General features: G+C 39.7%; 1 protein-coding gene across 5 annotated transcripts in view; it reads left to right on the top strand.

Annotated features, from left to right (window-relative positions):
• Positions 1-26,954, top strand: part of GABRB1 (gamma-aminobutyric acid type A receptor subunit beta1) — a 127,281-nt gene that overhangs the window by 76,928 nt on the left and 23,399 nt on the right. Inside the window, exons 5-10 of one of the 5 annotated variants that reach the window (XR_013182123.1) lie at positions 3,364-3,446; positions 19,419-19,556; positions 19,667-19,819; positions 21,143-22,894; positions 23,362-23,528; positions 23,637-23,956. Coding sequence is in view for 2 of the 5 variants with exons in the window: in XM_054633715.2 (XP_054489690.2) it covers positions 3,364-3,446; positions 19,419-19,556; positions 19,667-19,819; positions 21,143-21,393; positions 26,129-26,461 (958 nt within the window). In the remaining 3 variants the exon portion in view is untranslated. Of the gene's footprint in view, positions 1-3,363; positions 3,447-19,418; positions 19,557-19,666; positions 19,820-21,142; positions 23,529-23,636; positions 23,957-26,128; positions 26,645-26,954 lie in introns of those variants that run through there. The other 4 variants (XR_013182125.1, XR_013182122.1, XM_054633715.2 and 1 more) reach the window with 4 other exon arrangements.

Below are 26,954 nucleotides of genomic sequence, written 5' to 3'. Positions count from 1 at the left end.
CTTTGCCCTATGTTCAGAATATTGCAATCTCCTTCCTGCCATTACACCCCTGTATTCTGCATTTGAATATCTTTATTTTTAAGCTTCTGATGCATGTTCAAGCCATCAGTTACTTCCTCCACCCAGAGAGAGTACAACCACTAACAGGTCTGGGATTTATTTACTCTGTTTATAATAAAATACTTGATTTTATTTTCATCAAGACAACAATTACTATGGTTTCATCTGGGTTTAATTTATCTGCTTAAATAAGTTTTGTGGTTATGCAGAGCATAATGCCATTAACAATTTTACACAGCTGAGCTCTATCAAGAGTGGGAAACATGCTTGAAAGGCAGATTTATGAACTACAGGTAATGAAGGTTGCTGAATCCTGAAGCACTCCTGCAATTACATGTAACTATTTTCATGGGAACTTAAGATTTCCAATAAAATTTAAGCACCTCCAACTTTAGGAGGGACCATATTGCGTTGGCAGGCTGGTGGAGAAGACAGTACGGTTGTCAGAATTACAATGTCAGGGGAAAATATTATGTAGAATATTTAAATTTCAGATAAAAATGATTGTATTAATTACTACTTCACTATCAGTTTGCATTGATGATGTAAAGAATAGCTAATTGCTGATGCTTATGTAACTTATGTAAAATATGCAAAGCTGCAGAAATCAGTAGTACAGATACCCTGCCATTAGGAATAACTGGTCATTCCAACTCTGGTTATCACAAATGAGTGGTTAGGATGACTCAAAAACCATTGTCAAATATATTAGCAAAAGAAGGTTTAATATAAATGTGTACAGCTTCACGAAGTGCTATAGAAAGGTTTGCTCTGTTACTTACTACACAGAAGAAGCATACCTATGAAAATTGGATTAGAATCAGTTTAGAATTTGCACAGAGACCAGGAAGAAAAAAGTGTAAGGGTGCAGAAGAGGGTGCATGACTCGTTATAGATCCAAGATGGCAACATTCATGCTATACTTGCCATAGTGTGTTTCAATCACTTCACACGCACAAACATCTACAGACACAATGTCTGTGTCTAAATAAATTTACAAAGATATACATGTTAAAAATTACCCTCAAATCCAATGAAATACTCATATTAAATACCTTGTAATTTCTCTGTGGGTGAGACTTGAGCCTTGAGAGGGAGTGGGAATGTCAGTGTGGGTCCCACTGTGAGTTTTCTGTCCAGCAAGTATAGCAAAGCTCAAAGAGGTGTCCCTCTAAGAGAGAGGTGCATCCACTGCAGTCCAGAAGAGCTCAAAGGGCAGCTCTTAAAAGAGCTGCTTAGAGGGTCACAAAATGTTTGGCTTTAGTCATTAGTGAGTTTCTATCCTGGCTGCAATCCAAGCTGGTAATTACTGGAGTTCTTAAAAATGATGGTACGGCTCCACTCGGGCTCAGTTCAGGTAAATAATGTTCCAAGGCTGTCAGAGGATGCCTGAGTATCTCTTGTTCCCCTCCCTGGGGAGGCAGCAGAAGTCCCTGGTACAGAAAGTGCCACCCCCACCTTCGCCATGCAAGAATTTGTGGCATGGTCAAGGTACACTTCACCACTCAACTCATTGCCCAAAAGCCAAGCCGAGTTGGAGTCCCTGGGATCACAGAGTAGCCTGAGGAGGTGGCAGGGGGAGTGCTGCCTCACCACAGTAGCACTCTGTTCAGAAAACACTCTGGTGATACAAGTGAACTAAATTACCATAAAGGCCAATTTATTAATGGGGAACAAAACATTTCCCTATGGAACCTTCATTAAAAGCATTTAACTGTGACTAATGTTAGCATATTGTTATGTGTGATCTTAAGTGTTATTAAGCAGGTGTCTGACAAATGAGTGTCTTCTCAGTGCCTCTCAGTGAAGTGTAATTGATACATGGCTAATCTAAATGAGGTCCTACTGCAGCTGAAGACCTTTTTCTGGCAAATGCATTTCTATGGCAAATGCATGTTCTATGGCACATGCATTTCTATTTAATGTGACAAAGTCAGCCTGAAAAAAAGTATAAATGTACCATTTTCATGGTACTTTACACAGTATTCCAGAGTAGTTTCATGGGCTGGTTCTTATGTAGAGTTAGTAAATGTTGAAGCATGTCACAGTCATGTGGCATTATTTTCCTTTTAAATTTCTGACAGTTCAGTGACAGCAGGGATTATCAGCATGTACAATACAGCATCTAAGTGTGCTTGACTTTCAGCACATCAAAAGTAAAGTCTCAAAATGTGCTCCTCTGGTATTCATTAACATGGAACTGGAACAACAGGACCAAAACCAGATCAAGAAAAGAGGTTATCTACCTTTATCTGGTATAAATCTTTGGAGAGAGAAGGAGAGAGACCAATAAAATTAGAAGCCAAGTTTGCCCATTCACAACTTCAAAGGTTTTATAAGCATTTAAGAACCCATCTATCACAAAAAAAAAAAAAAAAAAAAAAAAAAAAAGCAAATGAAGGTGATAACTCACTTTTGTGAGTTAGAAAACACTGATCTAATTGTCTTTCTCAAAGGGAGCTTTAAAATTTGATCTCCATCCTCATGAAGTCATTTAACCTTCCTCCAACGCAGTCACAGACTTATCAGCAAATATTTTTTTAGATGTTCTTGTGATTTATGGTCTAACAAGGGAGAGGAACCAACTTGCAAAAAGTCTTAGGCTATGGAGAATACCTTTAGGGACCAAATATCAAGTCACACGCCCTCTAGAAGAAGGATCTGAAACATCCAGCCTGCAATCAGTTACTCTCAGTGTTCATGAAGTAACCACTGTATGATGTTATATTTCACTAGTGTTTGATTGCCTCATGCCATATTTAAGAGGTAATGTACATTTATCATAGTTCATGATAAACTGATTATGAAAGCATAAAAATAATGAATGAGATATTATCAGGTATTCCACAGCATGGATGAAAATACACCTGCCTATCAGACAAAACAGCAGTAAGTGACAACGAAATGGAAAAAGAAAGATATCAGCAATATGAGATACAAATAAAACAATTTGCTAAACAATTTGAAGATGTCTCAATTTAGAACATTTAAGAAAAGATGTCCAAGTAGAAATCTCACTGAATGTCCTTCAAAACACTGTACACTTTTACACAGAAACTTTTGAGTCAAAATCCTCTCTATAATATTCAGCATACAGTTTTATGCTTTATGCTGTAACCAGTATTCTGTGCTGCATAAATTAATCATGCTTTACAAGCTCTATAAAGACTGCATGCCAGGAATCCAAGTAGATACCATTCTGTATTTAAACAAACACAAAATCCATTATAGAAAATCTTGCCATCTCAAACAAGCAAAATGTGGTTTCAAGTCTCATTAAGTTTTTTCACCCTCCTCTTACAGGATCACAACAACAGCTGCTTGCATGATGGATCTACGCAGATATCCTCTGGATGAACAAAACTGCACACTAGAAATTGAAAGTTGTAAGTTACTGGAGGGAAAGGGTTGGCAAAATGACAGCTGAGAATTGAACCATATTCACAGATGAGGCAAAACAGGAGCAAGTTGTTCAAATACTGTGGGTTCAGTGAGCTTGCACGCGGAACATACTAAATGTATTTCTGTAATACACAAGCCAAAATGTGTTTGATTCACAATACTGGTTGATCCAAGCTTGTAAGATGCCTTTCAAAATCTCTTGACAAGGAAAGGAGGTGGGTATTGTTTGAAGATTAGCTCAGAGGACAGCAGTCAAGCACTGTCCATCTTCAGTGCCTAAGCACTGCTGAACCCGGATTAATTACTTCACCTTAGCACATTCATCTCTAACATCAAGATTGACATCTGTCCCATGTGGTTCTGGCAGGATTGATCAATTGCTGTTACCAAATCATTTGGAGGTTATAAGAAGAAATAATTTGATCCTTCAGCACCAAGGTTAATGAGAGCTTTGTCACTGTCTTCCATGAGCATAGGAACACAGCATGCATTTACAAATTTTTGTTATTGTCTCTTTATTTTCTGATGGTAGCTGTTAGAGAAGTGCCTGTGAAGGTTTTTGAAAATAATCTTCATTATTCTGGCCATGTAGCTTCCCTTTTCAGTGTTTTCCATCATGCTGCTGATCCCCCCAGTCACTTTCTGCTTGTTCAAAACTCAGTCCAAGTGTCACAATCCACCACTTTACAGTTGCTTGTTAAGATGTATGGTTGTCTTCCCATACTTGGGCTTTGCAGTCCCTTGCCTATTTATGGCACAAAACAATTTTCTTCCTTGCTGCTGCTTGGCTCATCTTCTGCCTTAAACTTATTAAGGTATGTAATGGATGCCTTTGGAGACTGAGTCAAGTCTTGATTTTCAAAATATAGTGCATAACAATTCTCCTCAGTCACTTTTCCACCTGATTAGCAGAGGAAATTGATATATATACAATATCACAGCAACCAAAATGGGTGACAATAATGAAGTTACTTTCATATGGAACACATACCTAGTTTATTTGTTGGGAGGTAGTTGATTTGAAGTCCCCAGCTCAATCATGACTGAAAATGATGCAAGTAGGTAAGCATTTATCAGCTAGCATATATCAGCCCAAATAATGAAATTAGACTGACACTTTACTGGTTTGTACCTCTCTTTTCACTAGCTTTCACATAAATGAAGATTTGTAGGGATAAATGTTCTCAGTGAGAATGGATTTAGTACTGCCACTGAGACCTTATCAAGAATCAAAATTAGCATCAGATGGAATAAGTAATTAAAATGCTAACCCAACCAGGGATGAGAGAATACCATGTCATTCATGTGGCCAGTCACACATGCCCAAAAGAAAATTGCTTTTCAGACCTTTTGAACACTTTTATAAATAATTCATGTCTCCAGAGATACATATGTTGATACGTTAAGGCTTGTTGAGCTGATCACAATTTGCAACAGGTCAAAATTGGAGAGTCAATTTCTTCTCATGAGTATTTAGGTCAGTTCTACTAACAACAGAATGATTTTCCAAAAGCACAGATGTGCTTACCTGCTACTGGAAGCCCACAAGTAGTAGATGTATCAGGAGCACTGGTGTCTTTGACAATTTTTCACCTAAACATACCTTCTAATGCACCACAGTTCTTCTAATCTATGTGTCTAAAATACTTGAAAATTATGGAACATATGTCCTGGGGTGGCCTAAACCAGGACATCATATTTGGAAGAATAGAGTTCTGAAGGCCAAGCTGCCAGCTTCTTTCTTAGGCATTTGAGTACAAGTAAGCCACTTGTCCAGAGTATCTGCACTCAGTAGTACCAACTAATCCCCTTGAGAGTAATGAGGGGACAGAATGAAATAAGGTGAATAAAAAGGTGATAACCATGACCATGGCTTCTCTGCTCATGCCATGTGTTAGGCATGTGCCATTTGCTTCCATGACACAACCAGTTGATAAGACTCCCACCCTCAAGCTCTCCTTCCAGCTCCTGCATCGCCCTTCAGCTACTGAGCTTCTGTTCTGTTTCTATTGTGCCAGTGTAGAATGTCCACAGAGCTAGGTTAAAAATGAAACTGTTCATATATTTTGGTTAAAAAAATATCTCTTTGATAGAAAGGCTTATCCACCACAATTTTGGGACAGACAGGAATTCAATAAACCCCAGGACAGAACTATTCCTTAAGTAAAAGGGGCAAGGAAGGTGGTGCTGTTGTCACTAAGCAAGTCTTTAAATCACTAAGCACCATTTCTCACCACTAGACAGATACTGTGCAGTATGTGCACTGCCAAACCATTTTCAAAGCACTGGAAAGTGGGCTTGTTCATTTCCATACTGTGCACAGTTTTGTGGCTTAACCCATGTGGCACCAGCTTCCAGAGCAGTACTTTGTACTGTGAGAGCTGCAGGACTTCCTTCATTCCCAAAGGTTGGCAGGCAAGTGGTTTCTCAGAGAGTCTGAGGGTGCTTCCCCATTTCCAGAACAAGCAAGCTGGAGACACATTTTCCCCTCCAAAACCTGAATGCTCCCCAATGCATCCACAACAGCTGTGCAGTACTGCCACAGAGCACCAATGCTGAAGCACACACAGCCTGGCTCTCTTTTGGGTTCTCATGAGTTTTTAAGGGTGACTTACTCCTGCCACAGAAGAAGCATGTTCCAGAGGAGCCAGGAAGTCCCACAGATTGATTTGTCAAAGAATAGATGAACATTGCACTGCTTGTGAGCAGAAAGGCACTGACTCATTTCACCTTGTAGGGATGCTGTGGTAATTAGCCAGACAGTCCCTGAAAACCTAAAGTGATAAGAATTGTTCCTTAATAATACTTAACAGTGAGTAATTTTAGGCATTGCAAATAGCAGCAAAACAGCTGTGTGACACAGGAATGGAAAAGAGCACAAGAAACCAAATGCTGCACTATTATCAAACCTCTCCAGCAGCGCAGCAAAGGCATGGATAATGCATGCCTATATTGAGCCAGCAGATTATTTTCATGAAAAAATTGCATTTCCAGCTTTCCTAAAGCTATCTTACAGGACTGCAGAAGCTATGTATGCATGGCTGACAAAAAGAGAAATGTATACATTTAGGAGGGGAGCATTTTGGCTGCATATGTTCTTTCACACGCATTTTTCACAGCTTCACCCAACCAGTTCAACTTATTCCAAATTCTGCAGTGGAAGATGGTGAGACCATATCAGACATTTTGCACCTGTTCCAGTGTCTAATACCACAATGGCCACTGGAAACTTCTGTGTACAGACTCAAGGGATTTTATAACTGGACCTGCTTCATCAGTGGAGCTGGGATCTGTAACAATCCATTTCTCACAGATTAGCATGTACTGGGAAAGAGGAGATTTAATATTTGGCTGGAGGTTACACAGACTGCTTGGCACTCTCACATGAGCTCTGATGGATGTCAGTTTGGCCATTTAAGATGTTAAGTCCCCCAGCTGTTAGTTCTGCTGTATCAGGTAGCCTTTGGCAAGGGCTACAACTGCTGTGGCAGTTCAGAACCCAGTGCCTTGGCACAAGTCCACTGTTCCTGGCAGCAGCCACAACAGGCTCTGGACTGGCATGGGTGCAGACACACAGCTGATAAAGGAGCAAGCAGAAGGAGGAGGCAAACAACCGTGGATGGCAGCATCAAAATGCTACAATTAAATCACCCAGAGATTGTCTGTCAGAGACTTCTGACTGCATACAGCTGCCCCACTCTAGCATCCTTCTTTACAAGTACAAGTGCTAACCTCACTGCACTACTTAGAGTGTAAGACAGAATACTGTTATTGTTTTAATATTCTTTGTCCCTCTGAGGTTGCCAGTAGCACAGTAGCAGCAGGATCTTGTGGAGTAAGCTTGCACCTGGCTTTCACTCATCTGAAAAAAATGTGTGCTGACAGCATCACTCTTACAATAAATTAAATCCCCATTTGGGGTTTTACTTACAGCATCTCACAAACTTCAGTGAAATGTGTTTCACTGTCACAAGAGAGGGAGGGACCAGCTGTGCTCCAGTTTGGCAAAGTTATTTACTTATTGGCAAGCTACTATGTGTTTTACAACAGGTCTGAGCTGATTATCAAAACTGTCCCTTTGGACTCAAAAATCTGTGTCTCTATGACAACACTGAATGCTGCAGCAGGATTCAGGGATCAACACTGCAACACTGAACTGTGCATCAGCCTTGTCAGCAGCACCCTTAGAAACCACTTGAATGGGTGAACTGAACAAGCCCACAGAAACCTGAGCAGAGACACTTGGGGAAAAGAGGAAGATTTATTCAGTTGGCTACAGTATAAGAAATGGCAATTCTGTTTCAATTCCATTGTTTTATGGCTGTCCCTTCTTCATATAGAAATAGATCTAATACTAAATATACATAATGCTTCTATGAAAGCACAACCAACTTAGAGTGATATTAAAGTAAATCAATAAAATGCTCCACTTGAACCTCTACATAGTTTGTTGCCAGGAAAAAAACAACTGAGTTCATACCTAAACATTCATTATCACCTTTGTTGGCACAGAGCCGGCTGAGGGAATGAGATTTGAACAGATTTATCACAGATCTCTGCTTGAGACAAGATTGCATTGATCCAGGGTATGACTGCATTTGAACAACCAAGGATGTAAGAACTTACACCTCAAACAAATAGGGATTTTTTTTAGAGATGAAAAACCTGTCTTAAATCCAAGCTTTCCCATACAGCTTTTCCTTTGCTTGTCTGCAGGCACCAGATTTATTCACCAGTAATTTATTCATGCCTAGCAATAAAAATTCACTAATGAATATTGCTGTTCTCATACCTGAGGCAGCAAGAGCTTTGAGCTGGATCCACTTATATATTGTCCCTAAAGTATCCAAAACCACTAAAAGGGCATCTGATCTCATCCTGCTTCTCACCAAGCATATCAAATTGGTTCCACAGAAAGCATAATTTCTCCTTTCTCAAAGGAGCTTGCTGCTCAGAGTATTCTAAAAGTCAGTTGCAAGGCCCCTTCCCAATTAAAAAAAAAGTCTGGAAAGAGGATGAACCCAATTACTTTTTTAAGAGCTTCTATTTCTGATGTTCCTAAAGAGTACAGCCCCCCAGTACCAGTTGCTTTGATTTTTCACATCTGTAAATGAAGAGCTTCTCTCACTCACTCTCCTGCCAGACTGCCCCTGCTCTCCCATGAGACCTGTCAGCCATAAACCTGTTCTCTGGAATGTGTTGCTACCCATGGGTCCTGTAAACCCCGGGTAAAAAAAACCCCTCATTTTCTCCACTTTGACTTGTCTCTGGTTGTTACAGCATAACACTGGGAATAAAAACTTTCTTCTGCTTCTGGCCAATTCCTTTAAGTGTTCTAAAATACATATTCAGCTTTAAATTTTTTCCAAACTTGGTGGACTAAGAGAAGCAAGATAGAGGTTCCAAAACTCATATCATTCAAACAGTGCAATGCAATGCAAACTGTCTGAATGAAAAAGTCAGAAGGGTTCCTGCCTGCCCATCTTCTCTTGATGTGCCAGCTGTAAGTGATAGGATGTTCTTAGCATGTCATCCTATTGACAGCTTTCCCAACTCACCAGTGTGCAGGTGGGTCTCCATCCATGCCTGCTGTACTCCCATTGCTGCCTGCGCTCTGACATGCACAAATCACCTTATTTCACAAAGACTCTGCCCCTGGATCAAATGCCATGGGCAAGCTCCCACAAAGCCTAACAAAGGAATAGGCAACAGCAGGACACAGAAAAGCACATTTTATCACAGCATACGCAGAAAACAAGCAAGACAGTACCATACAAAACACCCCAGCAAGAGCAGAGCAGGAATGGAGATCAGCACAAAAGGCTGCCAAGTTATCCCATATACTGCCCACTGGGATAGCAGAATGACTACTCTCTGGGCAACACATTTTGCAATTTGAAAATCACTTTATAATTTATTAAGGCATTTAGATAATAAAGCCTGGGTTACTCCATCTACCCTATGCAGAATATACATACTGAGCTGGTATCATTGCAAATGCACTCTCAGAAGGATCGCCCGTGGAGACTCTGCATGCACACAACAATCTGTGGATCCACATTAACTTCTGACATGCCATCCTTCTGAGCTGCAGAGAACATGCTGGCAGCAAAACAAGAGAGATTTTAAAGTTACAGCATGAGCATCCACAGCAGTCGATTTAAACATCACAGGAACAGAAAGACTAGCACAGAGCTGTGAAGCTGAGCAAGTTGTTTTTTAGATACTTTGAGAGGCAGATTCACAAATAGCTTGTTGATATTGAAACTGAGAAATTAGCCAAGTAGGACTGCATGCTTCCTTTTTTTTTTTTTTTCACATCAAAAGTTAAAATGTATTTTTGGCTCAGTTTGTGTCATTCCTTACCACTCATCTTTTAAGTCAGCCACTGAGCCAAAATAATTCATTCTTCACAGCACACTAGTGTTAAGCCACAGTGACTGCTCTGTTTCCACACTTTGGAAATATTTCTTTCCCCAGAGGACTATAAATCAGTTCTGTTACTTTCAGAATGTATTTTTACACTGCACACAAATTTACAAGTTACTCATATGCAGATAGTTTAGTCTATATGACTTTCACATTTTATTTTCAAAAAGATGGATAGCTTGTCTTTATATGGATGCATAGATTTTAATAGCAAATATTTGGCATTCAACAATTCCAGAACATGAGCATATGAAATTAGCAAAGCTTGGACTGTCTTAAGCACTTTTTAATTACACACAGAGGAATGCAAAGTTATTTTCACCAACTGCTCTTCTTGTTTAGTGTCATCTCAGTAATCTCAGAAGTCCCAATATGTGACCCAGAGTGTCCCCTGGTGACCACAGAGCACAGGAAAGCTGGAGCTGAGTCACTTCCCAGCACAACCTCATCAAGTCTCAGTCTTCAGCCTCTGAGACTCGTCAGGCCAGGGCAACAGCAAAAGAAAAAGCTTAGCTTGCTTTAAAAAAAATTTAAAGATTCATTTGTAGGAAGGGCTGACTTCTCCAGAAGCAGCTGTGCTCTTAGATGAGTCTGTGTTTCTGCAGTCAGAGCTGAAGGAAAAATAATCTTTGCACCTGGTAATATAACAACCTTGGAAAAGCCGGTATACTGTGCTTTGAGACAATACAGTTGTTCTAGAATGGCACAGTCATAAGTATTCTTTATATATTTCAAGACAAGGTGTCTTCTGCCAAGGTGTGAATTGCTGTATAGAAGAAAAAAAACCCAGAACAAACTGGAGGATTCTGGTACTCATGGATTTGCTTCAGTTTGTGAAAATGAAATCTTTCCCCCAATGCATCTGTATTTACAGATATTATAAATCTTGAGAAATTATCTGCTCAGTGCCTATCCCTTCTCTGTCTTGATCTATATGTATGGTTTCTTGACACTGCAGTAATACAAATAACAAAACACAATGCCTCCAATCTCAGTGGGAAGATGACTTATCTTAAAATTATCCTAAAGCTTATCTTAAAACACCCAAGTACAGTGGACTTGTACTTGGTTCCATGTCGGACAATACTTTTTTTTGAGCTAGAGAGGTGGAGCAACTGAGAGGTGTTTTAAAAACTTTTGTTTCATTTCTAGTCTCATGAGAAGGGTGAGACAAATTTTTTCTACAAATCCATTTCCCAACATTTCTACATTTACCTCTCTGAAAAACTTTAGCACCTGCATTAAATAATTAAAATTTTAAAAGGGTTTTCACTGTCTCAGGTGGGAACACAATATTGCACAGAAATATGTGTACTTGTATAAGACATGCTGGCATAAGTAAGAAACATACAATGTCCTGATTCATCTCCAGTCTGAGTCCTGGAAAGCAGAGACCCTACTGCCTTAAAGATGAGCAGGTTTTGGCCTGACCCACTAGAGCACCAACCAGGTGGACCTGGATTTCAAATGCCTTTTTCACCAAGTACAACAGCCGTATCTAAAGTTGGGCGAGTCTGCCTGGCAACAAAATGAGAGCACTTAGAAGTAGATCTTAATTAGTCAAATGAAGTAAGTGCTCAAGGGCAAGATGTGTTTACAATATGAGCAGACAAAACTGTGTACCATGCAATATTGACTGAACTAAATTAATTGAATGCTAAGCAGCTGAACCTCTGTTGCTAGTGTTTACATAATGTGCTTATAAATAGTGTTGTTCCCTTTTTAACTTTGTAAAGCAACTCAAGTCAGAAAAAAACTTCTAGGATTATGGCTCAGACTGTGAGAGTCATCTCTTGTACAGCAGCTCAAATGAGGAAAAAAAAAGAGGAAGAAAGAGACTGGTGGGGTTGAAAAAAGATTTGCATTGGACTTACAAATTCTATATAAAATGTGCTCCTGACAGCACAGCACACAAGTTACCTTTGTCAGATTTGTGTGAAGGTGTGGAAGTCCTTTGAGTGAGCAAACAAGGCGAAGGATTGCATGAGGCTTTCAGGAGAGGGCAGGTCTCTCTCAACATGCCACGGTCTTTCATCCTGAGTCTAGCACTCCCAGACTGTGCTGCTGGGACTAGAGTAGAAACAATGTGTGGTCTGCATTTTGCTGCTCCTGGAAATGGATATTTACTTCCTCCTCCTCAAACTAGAGGGGAATAAAGGTTAGAAGAAAAAAAAGAAAGAGGGGAAATAAAAGCAAGCAAGCCTCTGCAGAAGAGGTAAGGATCTTTGGCTCACCTTTCTGCCTGCTGAGATACAGCTGGTAACCAGTAGTGTCCCCATTCAAAAGAAGAATAAGAAAGGGAGAAGCAGAAAGATCAAAGCAGATTCCAGAAAAAGGCATCTCAGAATGAAAGGAAGAGAAGATGGCTGGGATCTCTGACACTTGCTACTGGAAAGAAACAAATCCTCCTTCCAGCTCCAAGCTCTCAAGGACAGTCTGGTACCACCAGCAAGTGAAATGGCATGCAAGGCAAGGAGACTCTTTGGGTTAACTTTCTCATGCATAGCTCCTGCACTAATCACTGTTGACAAGTCTTTAGACAAGAACATGACAGTGTGACTTCAGAACTTTGGTGGTTTCAACCCCACAAGAGAAGAGGATCCAGGCAAATGAGTGAGAAAGATGGAAGCAATTAAACAAAATGTTCCTCAGCATATGTAACTATCAAAGTAACTAAAGTGCCATCTTAAAACTTCATGCTGCAGAGCCATTCAAACTAACTTATAAGATGAGAAACTTGCTAAAAGTCTGTAGAAACTGATGCATGATGTGTGTGTCAGAGCTGACCTGTCCTTGTGCATATTCCATGTACGATTACACAAGTGTCTGGGCTGCACAAGAGGACACCAGTCATGAACACATACTGCTTGCCTGCTTTCTGAAAAAATGTTTGAAAACAATATGTTGCTGGTGGAAATTTTTTAGACAACAGGTCATCAAAATTATTCAAGTCCAAATCTGAATCACTGGCACTACTCACTAAGCATTTGCATATAAGGAACTTCAGAGTTTTCTATGACATCTTAGCCTCTAAGCTACTATGGGCAGGCTGCTTATTACCACACAAAATGTGTGGGCATGAACAAGACTTTTTAATCACAGTTTCATTTACAGGAATTACACAGAGATGTGTAGAGTCAGAGCCTCTTAACATCAGGCTAAAAGTCATCACTCCAGTGATGAAAGTATTGTAAAGGTGAAAGAAATGAGATGGGTAAATCAGGCTGCACTGGAACATGTCAGTGTTGTAACACTGTTGTACAGACTTAGATCTAGTGTCTGTCTTAACCATTATCTTGTGTCTGAGAGTGGCCAGCAGAACATATCAATGAAGACAGAACAGAGCCTAGGATAGTGCTCTATCTACACGTGCTGATATTCCTCAGTAAGCACCTCTAGTAAGTGTTCTGCCCTTTGCTACATCCAGTCAGATATAGTATCATACTTTACAACCTGGATAGATTTTTATTCTGTGATTCCATGGCAGCTTTTGAGCAAGCAGAAACTAAGGACACTCATGACAATGAGTGATTTCTGCAGTTTATCTGTACGCTGAATTTCCCTTTATTTCTTTCAAACTAGCCTCTAGACATGATTTGTTGTTTTCTTGGTCTGAAAGTCTGATGGTCTGTAAATAATCCTGTGCTCTTCAAGCTCACCATGCTAACTTAGGATCTTACAGACTTTTTATCAGCCACCTTGCCTCCAGGCTAAAGAATCTTGACTCAGACAGGTCCTTTCTTCACTGGAATCAAGTGTGTCCTTCATTCTAGTCAATTTAGGATTGCTATTTTGGGCAAAGAAAGGAAACTCCATGAAATAGCACAACGTGAATTGGAATGTACATGGAAATGCAATCAAGGAATTTTGCATTTGCTTCCCTTTCTTAATAGTTCTTTAGTTTGGGTTTTTGGTTTTTTTTTTCATAGCTAATGAGAATTAAATTCTTACTAGTGAACAGGAAACAAAAATACCAGTATGCCTTACAGGAGGTGCTCTTGCGCATGAAAGCCATGCTAGCTAAAGCATACCAATGTGTTTCTGATTGTTCATTACATTATATTTATTTTGGCCTTTAAGTTCCTTTGCCATCACTGGCATAGTCCAGTAGAAGGGGCCAAATTAGCTGGAAGGCATTTTCAATACAAGTTTGAGTACTTACCCAGAATCCTTCATTTCCCTGTTGAGGCACAGTGATACAGACAAGTCCTGCTGTGTTAGCCATTAAAGAGATATTAAGCAAAACCAAATAATGTCTCTCCCACAAGACTTTCAGGTTTGTGTCAAGTCTCACTGGCAAAAAATGATAACAAGTAAAACTGAACCAACATTAAAGGTACTTGCAAATTAAGGCAAGGTTATAATTCACTCTTTGAACTAGATTAGGATCTTGCAAGAGTGACTTTATGCTGTAATAATGTTTATTTTCCTCTTCTAATGGATAGGAAGTTATGTCTCCAACTGGGAGGGAACAGATTGCCACATACATAAAATTTATTTTTATTTGAGAAACCTTCTTAAATAACTGACAATGTTTAGTACTCCAGCAAGTAAAAGTAACCAAGTTTTCATTTGAGCCAGTGTTGCTAAGGCTAACTCTTATCCCCAGGAAAAACAAAAAATATTTTCAGTGAAAAAAAAAAAAGAACCTTATACATGCAAATATGCACTCAAACACAAGTGGCAGGAAACCTTTTCTATCACCTTAATGTTAACTAGTTACACTGATTTCCAAAACACATCCTCAGATTCGTGGTGCCCCATTCACAAGTCAGATTTAAGATAAAATAGTACAATGTACTTACCACCGTATGGACTGCCTTGGTGGTGTATGGAAGGAATGAGTTATCTTCCTGTTTGAGTACAATCATAGGAATAATAACAAAAAAAAATATATATAAGACATTTAGCAACAAAGACCAAGTTGTTAAAGACACAATCCAGGAGGAATGGAAGAGGGTTGGGGTACAATCTCAACCTCAGCCTAAGGGCCCTGTCCAGGGCCAACAAATTTGTGCACAGGGAATTGCTGTAGCTTTTTGAAAGCCCTGCTTAGATCCGAAGGAAGAGATCTGGCTGCTGGGTGTTTCAGAGCTACCTGCTCCCCTGCCCCGGAGAATCAGAAGGGAAAAGGGATTCTGTTTGGACATCTCTGCTGAATTGCTAATGATAGTGGAACCATGATTTGTATTTGTGAATGTAGCACACATGCTCACTTATCCCAGAGATATTTGAGAAATGCTGCAGTGTAAAACAGAACAGCCTGGTGACATCCCATACACTGTTGAACTTGGCTAAATCACAATGTCAGCAACATTTCTAAAGTATTTTTTTCTGTGAACAGGGAGATTTATACATAACCTATTTCTTGCCATGTGTGTATATAGTTACTTTTTAAATCTGTGGTACTTCTGACCAAGCATTCTCACTTAAACTCTCAGATGCTGAGTTAAAAAAAAATTAAAAAAAAAAAAGTTGGTGATTAAGTGTTGTATTTTAAGATTAATTTTAATTAATTTATTAATTTTAATTTAAGGTATTTTAATTTCTAGACAAGATTTTCTAGGAAGCAGAAGTTTTGCATCTCGAGCTGGGCAATTAAATGTGCTTTTTAGTGGTTTTATAGATGGAAAATAATCTAGCAAACAAAAAAAAGGCTTAAGAAGAACAAATATTTTTCAGGGACCATTATTAATTATACGCAAATAATTAATTTTTAGAGGTCTCTCATTATTTAGGTCAACAAAACCACACGGAAAACTGCTTGATTAAGCGAGCTAGACTGCTAGGGATGCCAGCACAGCAATGAGGCCACGCTCGCTGCAGAGGCTGGGAGCAAACCAGCTCCCTCAATAATCGGTTCGGGGTTCGGCTCCCCGCGCATCCCCCGCGCAATCCCCGCGCGGTCCGAGGCGGAGCGCGGGCGCCCCCGCGCGGTCCCGGGGCGCGCTGCCGGCGCTCTCCCCCGTTCGGCCCGTGGCAGCTCTGGTCAGCATCGCTGAAACGCTGCGGGCCCGCGGTGTCTCTGACTTGTATGAAATTCGTGTTGGGACATCACGGTCCAGCTGCGAGTGCTGCTCTCTCTGTCACAAAAGCAGAGCTATGCATTTAAATTGGTGTTATGTATACGTAGGCAGAGGGACAAGGATTACATGGCAAAAGAGCTGCCGACGGAGTACCTGGGCAGTACTGATAAGTTCGGTGAACAAACCAGCATTAACACTGGCCACTGCAAGGGCAAGACTCACTTTTCCTATCACTGAAATAGCTTTTCTTCCTTTGTAAACGCTACGGCATTTGCTGCTCGAAATAAGGGGTTTCCATTGCCTGCTAGCCAGCAGTCACTACTGCTCCACACTTGGAGGTTCCTTAATTTGCATCACTACAGCTCCTCGCTTAAAGCCGCTGTCCACTTGAAAAAGGAGAAGGAGCAATCTGTCTCCTGCTCACTGTTCAGAGCTGAGATCAATTCCTGTCTTTAACCTGCAGCCAACTGTCACCCTCCTAAGTTTTCTAGAAAAAAGCCATGCCGAGCACCTGTGAAATTCCTGCACCTCTGAGCCACTGTCAGCCATGAAAAGCAATGCCCCTCACACACCTAGAACAATGTGCAAAACACATAAGGAAAGGGCATCGAACAGCAACAATCCTATCAGGGAATGGACTGCCCGGGGAGAATTTACACCTTGTTAGTGTCTAGCAGAGATACTACAATGACTGCCAGGGAAATAATGAATGTACTGAAGTTCACTGTACCTAAAACCAAAAACAGGAAGATGTTTTTGCTCAACTACTTTTCTAAAAATGTGAATGCTCCTGGGTGAAAAGCATCACTATCCCGTTCTCATAATATCCATCAACTTTAGGGAAGCTTTAATTAAAAAAAAAAATTCGATATATTCAGAAAAAGTAGCTTACATTCTAGCCACTTTTTGTTGTATTTGGAAGTTTGGAGAGATTAAAAACATGGCCTATCAGCAGTGACAGCTAGTCTTACATGCAAGGCTCTTCCTTTTGGTTAGTTGACTTAATAACCTACTAGTTCTACTTTTCACTTAGTAGTGAAAGTCATAGAGAGCAAAACTAGGGGAAAGCACATTGTCTACATTACAAAACTCACATGATTTCCTTTTGCAAAAATCCAACATGACCACTCAGTGTATCAATAACATGGTGCAATCTTTTTGCAGGAGGTTGCACCTGTTTTCTTTCTGAAATCTGTCTTCTGATATCCCAGGTGTTTCTTTGGCACCTTTGTGGGTTTTAACAACTAAATCAGTAATAATTCACCTTCAGGGAAGGGAATTTCAGCCCCAATAAGGTGCCAAACTATTATTTCTTTTCTCAAAACATCAGAGAAACTGCAGAGAGGCTGGCTGTGGCTGCCTTAAGAAGCTGCAAGTGAAGTCAGGAGCTCCTGAGGACTGGAGGCTGTTCCTCTCACTGCCCTGGGTCCCAGCCTGCGCTGCCCAAGGAAACGGCACAATCTGAGCTAAACTGGAGGGCAGGATGTGAAAAGGGCAACAGGAGATGACAGCACAGAACAGAAGAATCATTTCCATCATTTTCTTCCAAAGCCTGAGGCAGAGTTCAGGATTCTCACATCTAAACCTTCACCTGTGACTTTGCAGCAAGTAGCTGCTCAACATCTAGGTAGTGATGCCCCTTTTGTTTTTTATTCTGTCCCCTAAAGACAAAGGATGGGTATTACCTCGTGTAGAGGATATCTGTGTGGTACAAAGTCTACACATAATCAATGCCCTTTCAGTGTGAGATGACAGTTCCAATGCCATCTGTTTTGCACCACCTTTTCTGAGAAGAGAAATCCTTCAAGAGAAGGTTTTCATAAAACAGATTTGCAAGAAAATGAAGTTAACACTTCCCTGCCAATCTCAGTCTTGTTCTTTTAAACAGTCTAAGCAGTCTTCATTCACTTTGCCATTCTGTATCACACCCTACATGCAGCTCATGTCAGCCCTGGGGTTTGTGTGCACAGCCTTTAAAGCAGCTACTGAAGTCTCAGTACCAAGCAGCTACCTCGACCTTTTGCAGCGAAAAGGAATGAAAACCAGCCATGCAGAGCTCTGTGTCACAGCCCTGGGATGGGTCATTTGAAGCAAAAATAAAATAGCATAAGTAATGGGAAACCCAGTTTTAAGCTTGCAGCAGCAATCCGTATTACATAAGTTAGTGTGGTTTTCAGGGCAATTCTGATAGTTAGAACACCATGGCACTGACAGTTCAGAAATAAAATTTGTGAACGTTTAACCTTGTTCAGCCCATCATTGTGTGTTTGCATCAAAAGATAGCTGTTCAGTAGCTGCAGACTTTCCAAGCAATCTCTGGAGCTTCTCTGACTGTCACCAGGGAAACCATGGATCTGTTCTGCATGTGGTCAGCCTTCCAGGGATGAGGCTATTACCAGGCACCATCACAGGAAAAGACATCTCAAGACTCATTTCCTTAGCTTGATATTGCATATGATACCTGTGCATATGAAAGGATAGGTTCCTCCTAACTCCTCCTAACTCTGTGGAGGCTTCAAGGCTACAGTTGGTTCACTGGCTAAAGTACTGTCAAGTTTTCTAAAGGTTTGAGTTCAAACACATGTTTTTATTTGATCTGTGTTATATGATTTGAACCTGATTAAATCTAACACCTGAAGGAAAAATTTAAAAATAGATGAAATGTTCTCTCCTCTGGTAGATATCTGGGGAAAGTAGAAAAATGCAATAAAGTGGAACCAGTTTAAATATTAGTTCAAAAATGTTGTCAATTGCGAGATTTTTTTGAAACTCAGTCACTTATGAGTTCAATCAAAATATTCCTGAAAATGGTAACAATAATGTTAACATTTCCAGTGATATAATAGCAAATTAATTTTTAATTACATTATAAATAATCAACATCACTGTTAAAAGGAAACAGAAGAAAGGTGCTAGTTTTGGAGTAAAAAAGAAATAGTTCTGTGATAACAGAAGATCAAAGATGGCATGGTCTAATTAAAATATAAAATTCTTCATGAATATCAAAGGGTTACCTACAGCTCTGACAGACATTGTCAGGTGACACTACAGGCACCTTAATTCTTCTAGAATCATCTTTGTCTCCATTGGCTCTCAGCTGTGTATTTTGTCACATCCTGCATAGGAAACCAAATTAAAATCTGGGGACTGAACCTGTTTTTACTGTCAGAGCTCCTCCAAAGAGCGTTTAAAAGTTTTGCTGATTATGTGTCTGTCCGTTGGCAAACTGAGCAGATCAAGCCTGACTGAAAAGTAGTAGTATTAGAGCTAGCTAAAAAACAAACTTTAAGGATTAATTCTGTCCTTGTTTTTTGTCTTCTCCTCTTCTACATCTAGAATCTTCCTCAGGGCACAGAGAAGGCTTCTGTGTAACAGGAATGTCACAAAACAGAAGGCTGAATTCCTGTTTAACAGCAGCTCCTTCCACTTGAACTGCAACTATTTAAGCAAAGTAATAAACCAAAAAGAAAAGTAAATAATCAAATTGTGCCTCTGTTTCAGATGGATACACTACTGATGATATTGAATTTTACTGGAATGGAGGAGAGTCAGCAGTGACAGGAGTTAATAACATCGAGCTCCCACAATTTTCTATTGTGGATTACAAGATGGTATCAAAGAGAGTGGAATTTACAACAGGTAAGCACTGACAAGTTAAAAAAAGTTGTCCCCTCTTCCTCCAACCCAGAAATATCAGTGCCTACCTTTTGTGAGTCATAATTAGTCATTATATGACTTCTTTCTTCCAGGAGCATATCCTCGGCTATCACTTAGCTTCCGGCTTAAAAGAAATATTGGATACTTCATTTTGCAAACCTACATGCCTTCCACACTGATCACAATTCTGTCATGGGTGTCTTTTTGGATCAATTACGATGCCTCTGCAGCCAGAGTTGCTCTAGGTAACTTCTTCTCAAAATGACTGAATGATGTGGGCACTTGCTGCCTTTTAAAACAGTGGCACCAAATCCATTCTGCTGGTTGTAGCATCATTAATTGTGATCTTACACAAGCAGCACAGGCTTGTCAGGAAGGCAGGCAGGTGTGACCTTGCCTACATCTGAAGCTCTTGCTCCACACTTAGGCTGGGATTCTGACAGACTTCCTGTTGTCATAATGGTCTTTGGATCAGGCCAAAAGCATCTTGCTTCCAAACTGGAGCGTGGAAGTCTAATTCAGGTGTCTAAGGGTATCTACACTGTGCTGCATGAACAATCCCTGTTGATGTTCAAAAGTGTTCTCTCAGGCCAGATCTGTGACTGGTAGGAATACACAAGATCCTGCTGACATCAGTGGAGACAGACCAGCTTACACCAAATAAATCTGGTTTACTGTAGTTGGTTCTTTCCCCTACCACCTTCCTTCCTACAATTTTCCATAACAATGAATCTTTCCATAACAATCTTCTGCACTATCTGTGCTTTAAGGCATATATGTTTTTCAGCTCTATTGCCAAAAAAACATTTTGTCCCATCTCCCTGAAAATTAAACTTGTTACACCTGTGCCTAGAGCTATTATCTACATGCACTAATGATCTGTGATTAAAGCAGACTAAAAAGTAGTTTCAGCCAGCTGAAAGAAAAAACACATATGAGAAAAAAAATCATTCAGTGGTGGATAACACAATGAGATGGAAATGCTTTACTTGCAAGCATCTAGTTAACAGGAGAAGTTGTTTTGGTACAAGCATATGTATTAATCTTCTCTTCACCAAAAACCATCACTTTATCAAAAGGCTTCCCTTCCTCCTTTCAATCCTCCAATTTAAATCAAATGCTAGATACTTACTGCAGATCCCCACAGCAATGCAAGACACCTATAGGGTCAAACAGAGCTACTGCTGTAAATGAAGTAAGAAGCATTTTCTCACATAGAAAGAGCAGCAATCAACTTTTGCTATCCAGGTCAGCTAACACCACATTCCCTAGCACAGTTATTGCAAAAAATAAGGCAAGAAGTTCCAACATAGCCTGGGCTATTAAAGGTTATTTCATTCATCCTCCATTTCATGAAAAGCCAAGGAAGGTGCTATCAGCAGACTTGTTCCAGTTCCAGCAAGGACATGTTCCTTTCCAGTTCTGCAAAACACATTCCTTTGGCTGCTAAGAAGCTGATCACATAATTAACCCATCTGCATGAGAAGTGCAATGCTGCCATTATGTCTTTTGTGCTCAGATTTCCTTCCTTGTCTCATTAGTCAATGTCTATTTCTTCCCTTTGCAAGGAATCACAACTGTGCTGACCATGACCACCATCAGCACCCACCTCAGGGAGACCTTGCCAAAGATTCCCTATGTCAAGGCAATAGATATTTACCTGATGGGATGCTTTGTGTTTGTGTTCCTGGCCTTGCTGGAATATGCCTTTGTAAACTACATATTCTTTGGGAAAGGACCTCAACGTCAAAAAAAGACAGCAGGCAGAGCAGGACATGCTACAGGAGAGAAGAGCAGACTGGAAACAAATAGAGTCCAGGTAAAATGTTCAAGCTATCTTGTCAAACATCACTTTTACTGTAAAAATGTTCATTTATATGATGATAGAGATAAATACAGGTGGAACACATGTGCAAAAGCAATGCAAAATTAGAAAAAAAGCATTTAAGATTGCATAGAGAAAAATTGTATTTTAAGGAGTTCACAGCAAAATATGGTCTGTTCCATCTTCAACTGGAAACAGAGTAAGAAAATGCCAATGAATATTTAGGACATGTATTTCTTTCTTCTTCATATTTCTTGCAGAAGAAGTACAAGGGGTACAAGGAAGTTAAATATTTATCACTTCAGCTGTATCTTTTTTTGCTTTAGAAGGTGGTATAGAAGAAATGTTTAAAGTTCCTCTTTACATACAGAAACTTCACCAAAAATAAAAAGCATAGACAAGCTTGGTTGCTTCAGTGAGCCCTGAATGAAGCCTGTAGCACTGACCATTGAGGAACACAAGGATGCTGCTGCTAGGTTATAACAGCTTTCACAGATGTCAGGATTTTTCCCTCAGCTAAATTCAGGCATACCACAATTACCCCCTCTTTAAAAAACAGGCCAGAAAACTTACAGAAAGTAATACTATGGACATTTTTTTTAATGAGGATGAGTTTAATTTTGCAAAATGTCACTGAGCACTTGCAAATATCATAAACCTATTTCACTTTTCCCCAGCTTTTCAGAAACAAACCCTTTGAAGCCTCAGGTGTATTTGGCCCAGTCTGATGCAGAGGAAAATACATATCCTAACAAGCCAAAAATTTTCTTCCTTTCTGTGCTTTCCTTACAATATATTACATCCAGGTATTAATGAGATTTTGCCCAGGCTGTCCTATAAACTTCTTTACTGCTGTGGCCTGAGGTGAAAACATTTGAACAAAACTGTATTCATGCCCTCTGTTCAGTCTGAAGAATGAGACCAACACATAAACCTCTAAGAAGTAAGATTTCATCTTGATAGAAGGCTACAGTGTCACATACACATCAGGAAGTGCATTTCAGAAACTCTGTGATGTCTTATTAATTCTAGAGCTGTGTGTTTGGTGTCCCACCACTACAGCTATGCCTCATTAACAAAGCCATCATATCCTCAGTCTCAGTGAACTCATCAGCCCATTTAAAGTTCTTTGCCTTCTCCCACTGTGTAGGAGATACTTTATTACAGTAGGGCACAAATTCAGTTCAGGCAATCAGCAGCCTCCAAGACCCCACCAAGTACTGTCTTCCACAGCGCACAGCAGATAAGCCACTCCAGTGTGGATTGTTGTGCACAGACGCTGTCTATCCATTTCTATGGAAAATAAGGAAGGGGAAAAAACAACATAACCCACAAATTCTGACCAGCTACCTCAACAGCTCCTGAGATAACCCAGCCTAGGTGAGAAGCCTCACAGCAAGGATTCATGATGAAGAGGAAATCAAGACTTCTTCAGAGGTCAGCCTTGGCTACATGTGCCCCAGTGCACTGAACTGAGTAAAGGATAAGAGTGCAGGTAAGTTCTTCTCCTACATATTTGGAGAGTTCATTTAACTAACAAAATGCCACAACTCATAACTAAAAGCTTTTGTCTAAATGTTATGCAGCAAAGATTACACTGGGATTGGTACTCAGAATGGGATGGAAAGTTTTTAAAGCACCACCATTGCATACACCATCATTTTTCTGATAGAAAAAGGAAGTCATACATGTTTTGAACCAGGATTTCTAAATGCTCACACTTCAGACAGCAATCCCATTCTGAGACTGAGAGTCCTTTGAGTGAACAGACTGCTTTCTGCCTGTACAGTGCAGGGTTGTGATTGTAAATACGTATATAGGCACACATATACATAAACACACACATGTGAATGCATATTGGTGAATTTTGTGTTCCACATACTGAGGTGAGACATTGTGAACATTAATTTTACTCAGCATAGAAATGCTAATTTCCAACAGTTGTATTTCTGTCTTTGGCAGGAAGAGTGCACATGACCAGAACAGTGGGGGACACAGCAAGGTTCTGTTACCTCCAGTGAAACAGCTCCCAGCCCCTCTCCATCATTTTTTGAGATTTTTCACTGGTATTATGATGCCTGCACCAGAGCAGGGGAAAGTTGTTTTTTGAGCATAAAAGAAGTACAGTTGTAAGTATGGGACATTTTTCCCTTTTATTCTTGACCCACACCACTTATCCATACAGGCACTTGTAACTATTAGAAGATATGTAACAGTGCTTCATCTCTTTGTGCCAGGTGAAGATATTGATCATTCTCATCTGACATACAGCTCCAAAGACTAAAAGAGTTCAAATTCCTCCACCAGATAACACAAGCTTTAGATGCTTGAGCAACACTCAGCAAACAATATGAACAGTATAGAGAAGACCAGATGAAAAATGAAACAGAACTGCTGTTTCATATGTGGCTGTTCCATACTCTAAAGACTGAAGAAGATGGAAATAAAGTCTCTCCACCTTCACAATTTATGCCATTTTTATTTTTAATATACAAAAACTATTAATTTGTAGTAAACAATCTTTCTGTTTCTATGAATAAAGCATAAAGACTGTTTATATCTCCTTGTTCATTTGTCAAACTGAGATGTCACTGACAGGGACAGCCCGAGAGAGACCCCTCATCAGGTCTTCCCAGTTTATGACCCCTTAGTGGGTCTTCCTCTTTATTTATGTTACCCACTGCCAGCAACAGCCAGCACCTGGGAAGGACTCACATTAACAGCTTATGGAATATCACTATTTATTAATAAAAAATGGGGACAGGTTAAGGTTCAAGGATTGCCAGTGATAGTATCTGATTACACAGAAAAAATGTCAGATCTTCAGAGTAAATGAATAGTCCCATAGTTATGGCAGTCCTCTGAAGAGTAGAAGACCCTAGCTTAAATTTTCCTTCTTCTTAAATTTAAAGAACTGACCTAAGTATGAATATACAGCCCATATCTCAAGCAAACATTTGAAACACCATGCTGATTTGTGACAAGCTGACCTTTCTAACCCAGAACATGTGAGCTTTTCCCACCAAAACAGTGGTAGGAACTGGGGTGTTACCACTGAATTCTCATTTCAGCACATTTGTCGTCAATCAATTTCTAAACCAGAATAGTGCATTTTCTACCTGTGATGCCTTATTGCTTCACTTAGAAGGCTTTTTTACCCCACAGTTCTCTTGTGTGGCTTTTGTATAAATACTCCCTTCACTGCTTTTCTTTCAGTTAGTAAGTGTTTAGTCTGGCACAGTGCAAATATGCTGTCAGTAATGATGTAAAGATTTCTTCTTGTGATGGGAAAGAACATCTTCCACATTGCCAGGTGGAACTGAAACTTTCTTTGGTCCCATCTTTCCTTTGCAGCAACTCACAAAAACTAGGTTTCCCTGTGTGTTTTGTTTGGAATTTCTTCTTGCACATACTTCAAATCTGCTGTAATTATTATATAATTTTCTAGGTCTGCTATGTCTTACTAAAAATGTAAAGCTCAGAGTGTAAACAAAGCACTGCATTTCAATGGTGCCTCACAAGACTAGATATTTTCTATAATTAATACCTTATTCGCTGATATAAAGGCATCCACAGACACGATCGAGTTTGTTATAAATTTGGGATAGGTCCAACACCACAATTTACCAAAAACAACAGTAATATTCAAGCCTCAAGGTGAAGACCTTGAAGTTTCATTTAAGAGGCCAGTGTTATGAAGTATATTTCTCTCATATGAGCCATGGTGAATGTTTAAACATCTGTGAATTTGAAACATCTATTAAGTCTTGGTGGAGAAATCAGAAGTTAACCTGGAAATACCACAAAAAAATTTCAAAAGAGGTTTTACTACAAATGTGTAGAAAATGAAAGATTTGTGAAAAGGAGAACATTTCACAGCAATGCAGCAATTCATGGTTAATAATACTCATACAATGATACAAAAATATTTAATATTTATATATATATATAATTGTTTGTGCCAGACATGTACATACTGGTTGCAGTTTCCAGTCCTTTGCTCGGGTATTTAAAACAGTGCTTTGATTAATAGTACAAATAAAGGGACAAACATATTTGAAACAGCTGCTTCTGACACTAACACATAAAAATGCAACTGAATGTAAGTTTTCATTGAATAAAATGGATTATTCTATCTGCACATGAACAAGTTAATGTGCTATGGTTTCATCCCTGTAATAATTGCCCAAAATCAATTCTCATCACGAGTATTTTATAATAACTGATAAAATACATGTGTATCATGTATCTACATGCTCTTCATATGATGAACCCATTGTTAAAAAAGTTTTAGAAACTAACCTGCAGCACTAAACCAGTTAAAAACTGTTTAAAATGGGCAGAGACAGCAGCATTTTCTTTTCATCTTGAGTGTGTGAAAGCTTCAGGTGCCAGTCACCAGATTTTGAAGATCAGTATTTCAAAAAGACCATGGTCCAAGTAAAAGATAAAGTTACAAAAGTCTTATTTCACAGAGAATGAGACAATTAACTGAATTACAAGACCAAGGAGCCGAGTCAGGATGGAAGGTGCTTAGATGTTGAATAGCTAATTTCACACCAGTCAGGAAAGCGTATTCAGTGTCTTTGCACCTTTGTGAATGCTGTACCAGACGGGACTGACACTGCAGCCCCAGGAGCACCCTGACACTAGAGCCACCAGGTCCATCTGGGAAACACCTTGGGCTGGCTGAGGAGCTTGTCTAATCCCCATTCCTTCCTTGACACAGGTCGATGCCCATGGAAACATGCTTCTGGAACCTCTTGAGCTACGAAATAACATTTGCACCATCTTCCATGGGCCCCGAGCCACCACGCACACGTACGACAGCGCCAACCTGCAGCACAGAAGAGCCACTTCCAGCAGAGACCTCTACAGCAGGAGTGCTCTGGACAGGCACAGGCTCCATAAAAAAGGACACTTACGCAGGAGGGCATCCCAGATCAAAGTCAAAATCCCTGACCTGACTGATGTTAACCTGATAGACAAGTGGTCCAGAGTGGTCTTTCCCATCATGTTTATTCTTTTTAATGTTGTTTACTGGCTGTATTATGTCCACTAAGTTATGCAATAATGTTACCACAGACTAACATAATTAGACTTGTTTCTTTTCCTTCTCAATTTCATTAATTCTGAAGAACTGCAGGTAGCTATAATGTTCCATGTTCAACGTAAGATTCTCCACCATGGAACACTTCTAGATTTAAGCTTTAAAAAAAACAAAAAACAAAAAACAAAAAAACAACCCAACACAAATCCAGGGTTGCCACATTTAGATCAGAACAGTACAGATCAGCTCTTAAGGGGCATCTTGAGAAAAATTGCTCTACCTTGATTTTTACAAAGTTTATGTATCACCCATAACCTTTCAGTGCCAAATTTATTTTTTCTAAGTGGAAATTTGTCCCACTGTATTTCTTATCACATATTGGCAGCTCACAGCAGCATGCTTCCAAACAACACAGTCAAACTACTAGTAGTGCCTATGTCACTGTCTTTCACCATTCAGAGTGTAGAGAAATGTGAAGAAATTACAGTCTAAAGAATTATAACTA

The sequence above is a fragment of the Agelaius phoeniceus genome, chromosome 4 (assembly GCF_051311805.1).
Source record: "Agelaius phoeniceus isolate bAgePho1 chromosome 4, bAgePho1.hap1, whole genome shotgun sequence".
NCBI lineage: Eukaryota > Metazoa > Chordata > Aves > Passeriformes > Icteridae > Agelaius > Agelaius phoeniceus.
Note: the sequence above shows the minus strand (reverse complement) of the source record. Positions and strands in the feature narration are given on the sequence as shown.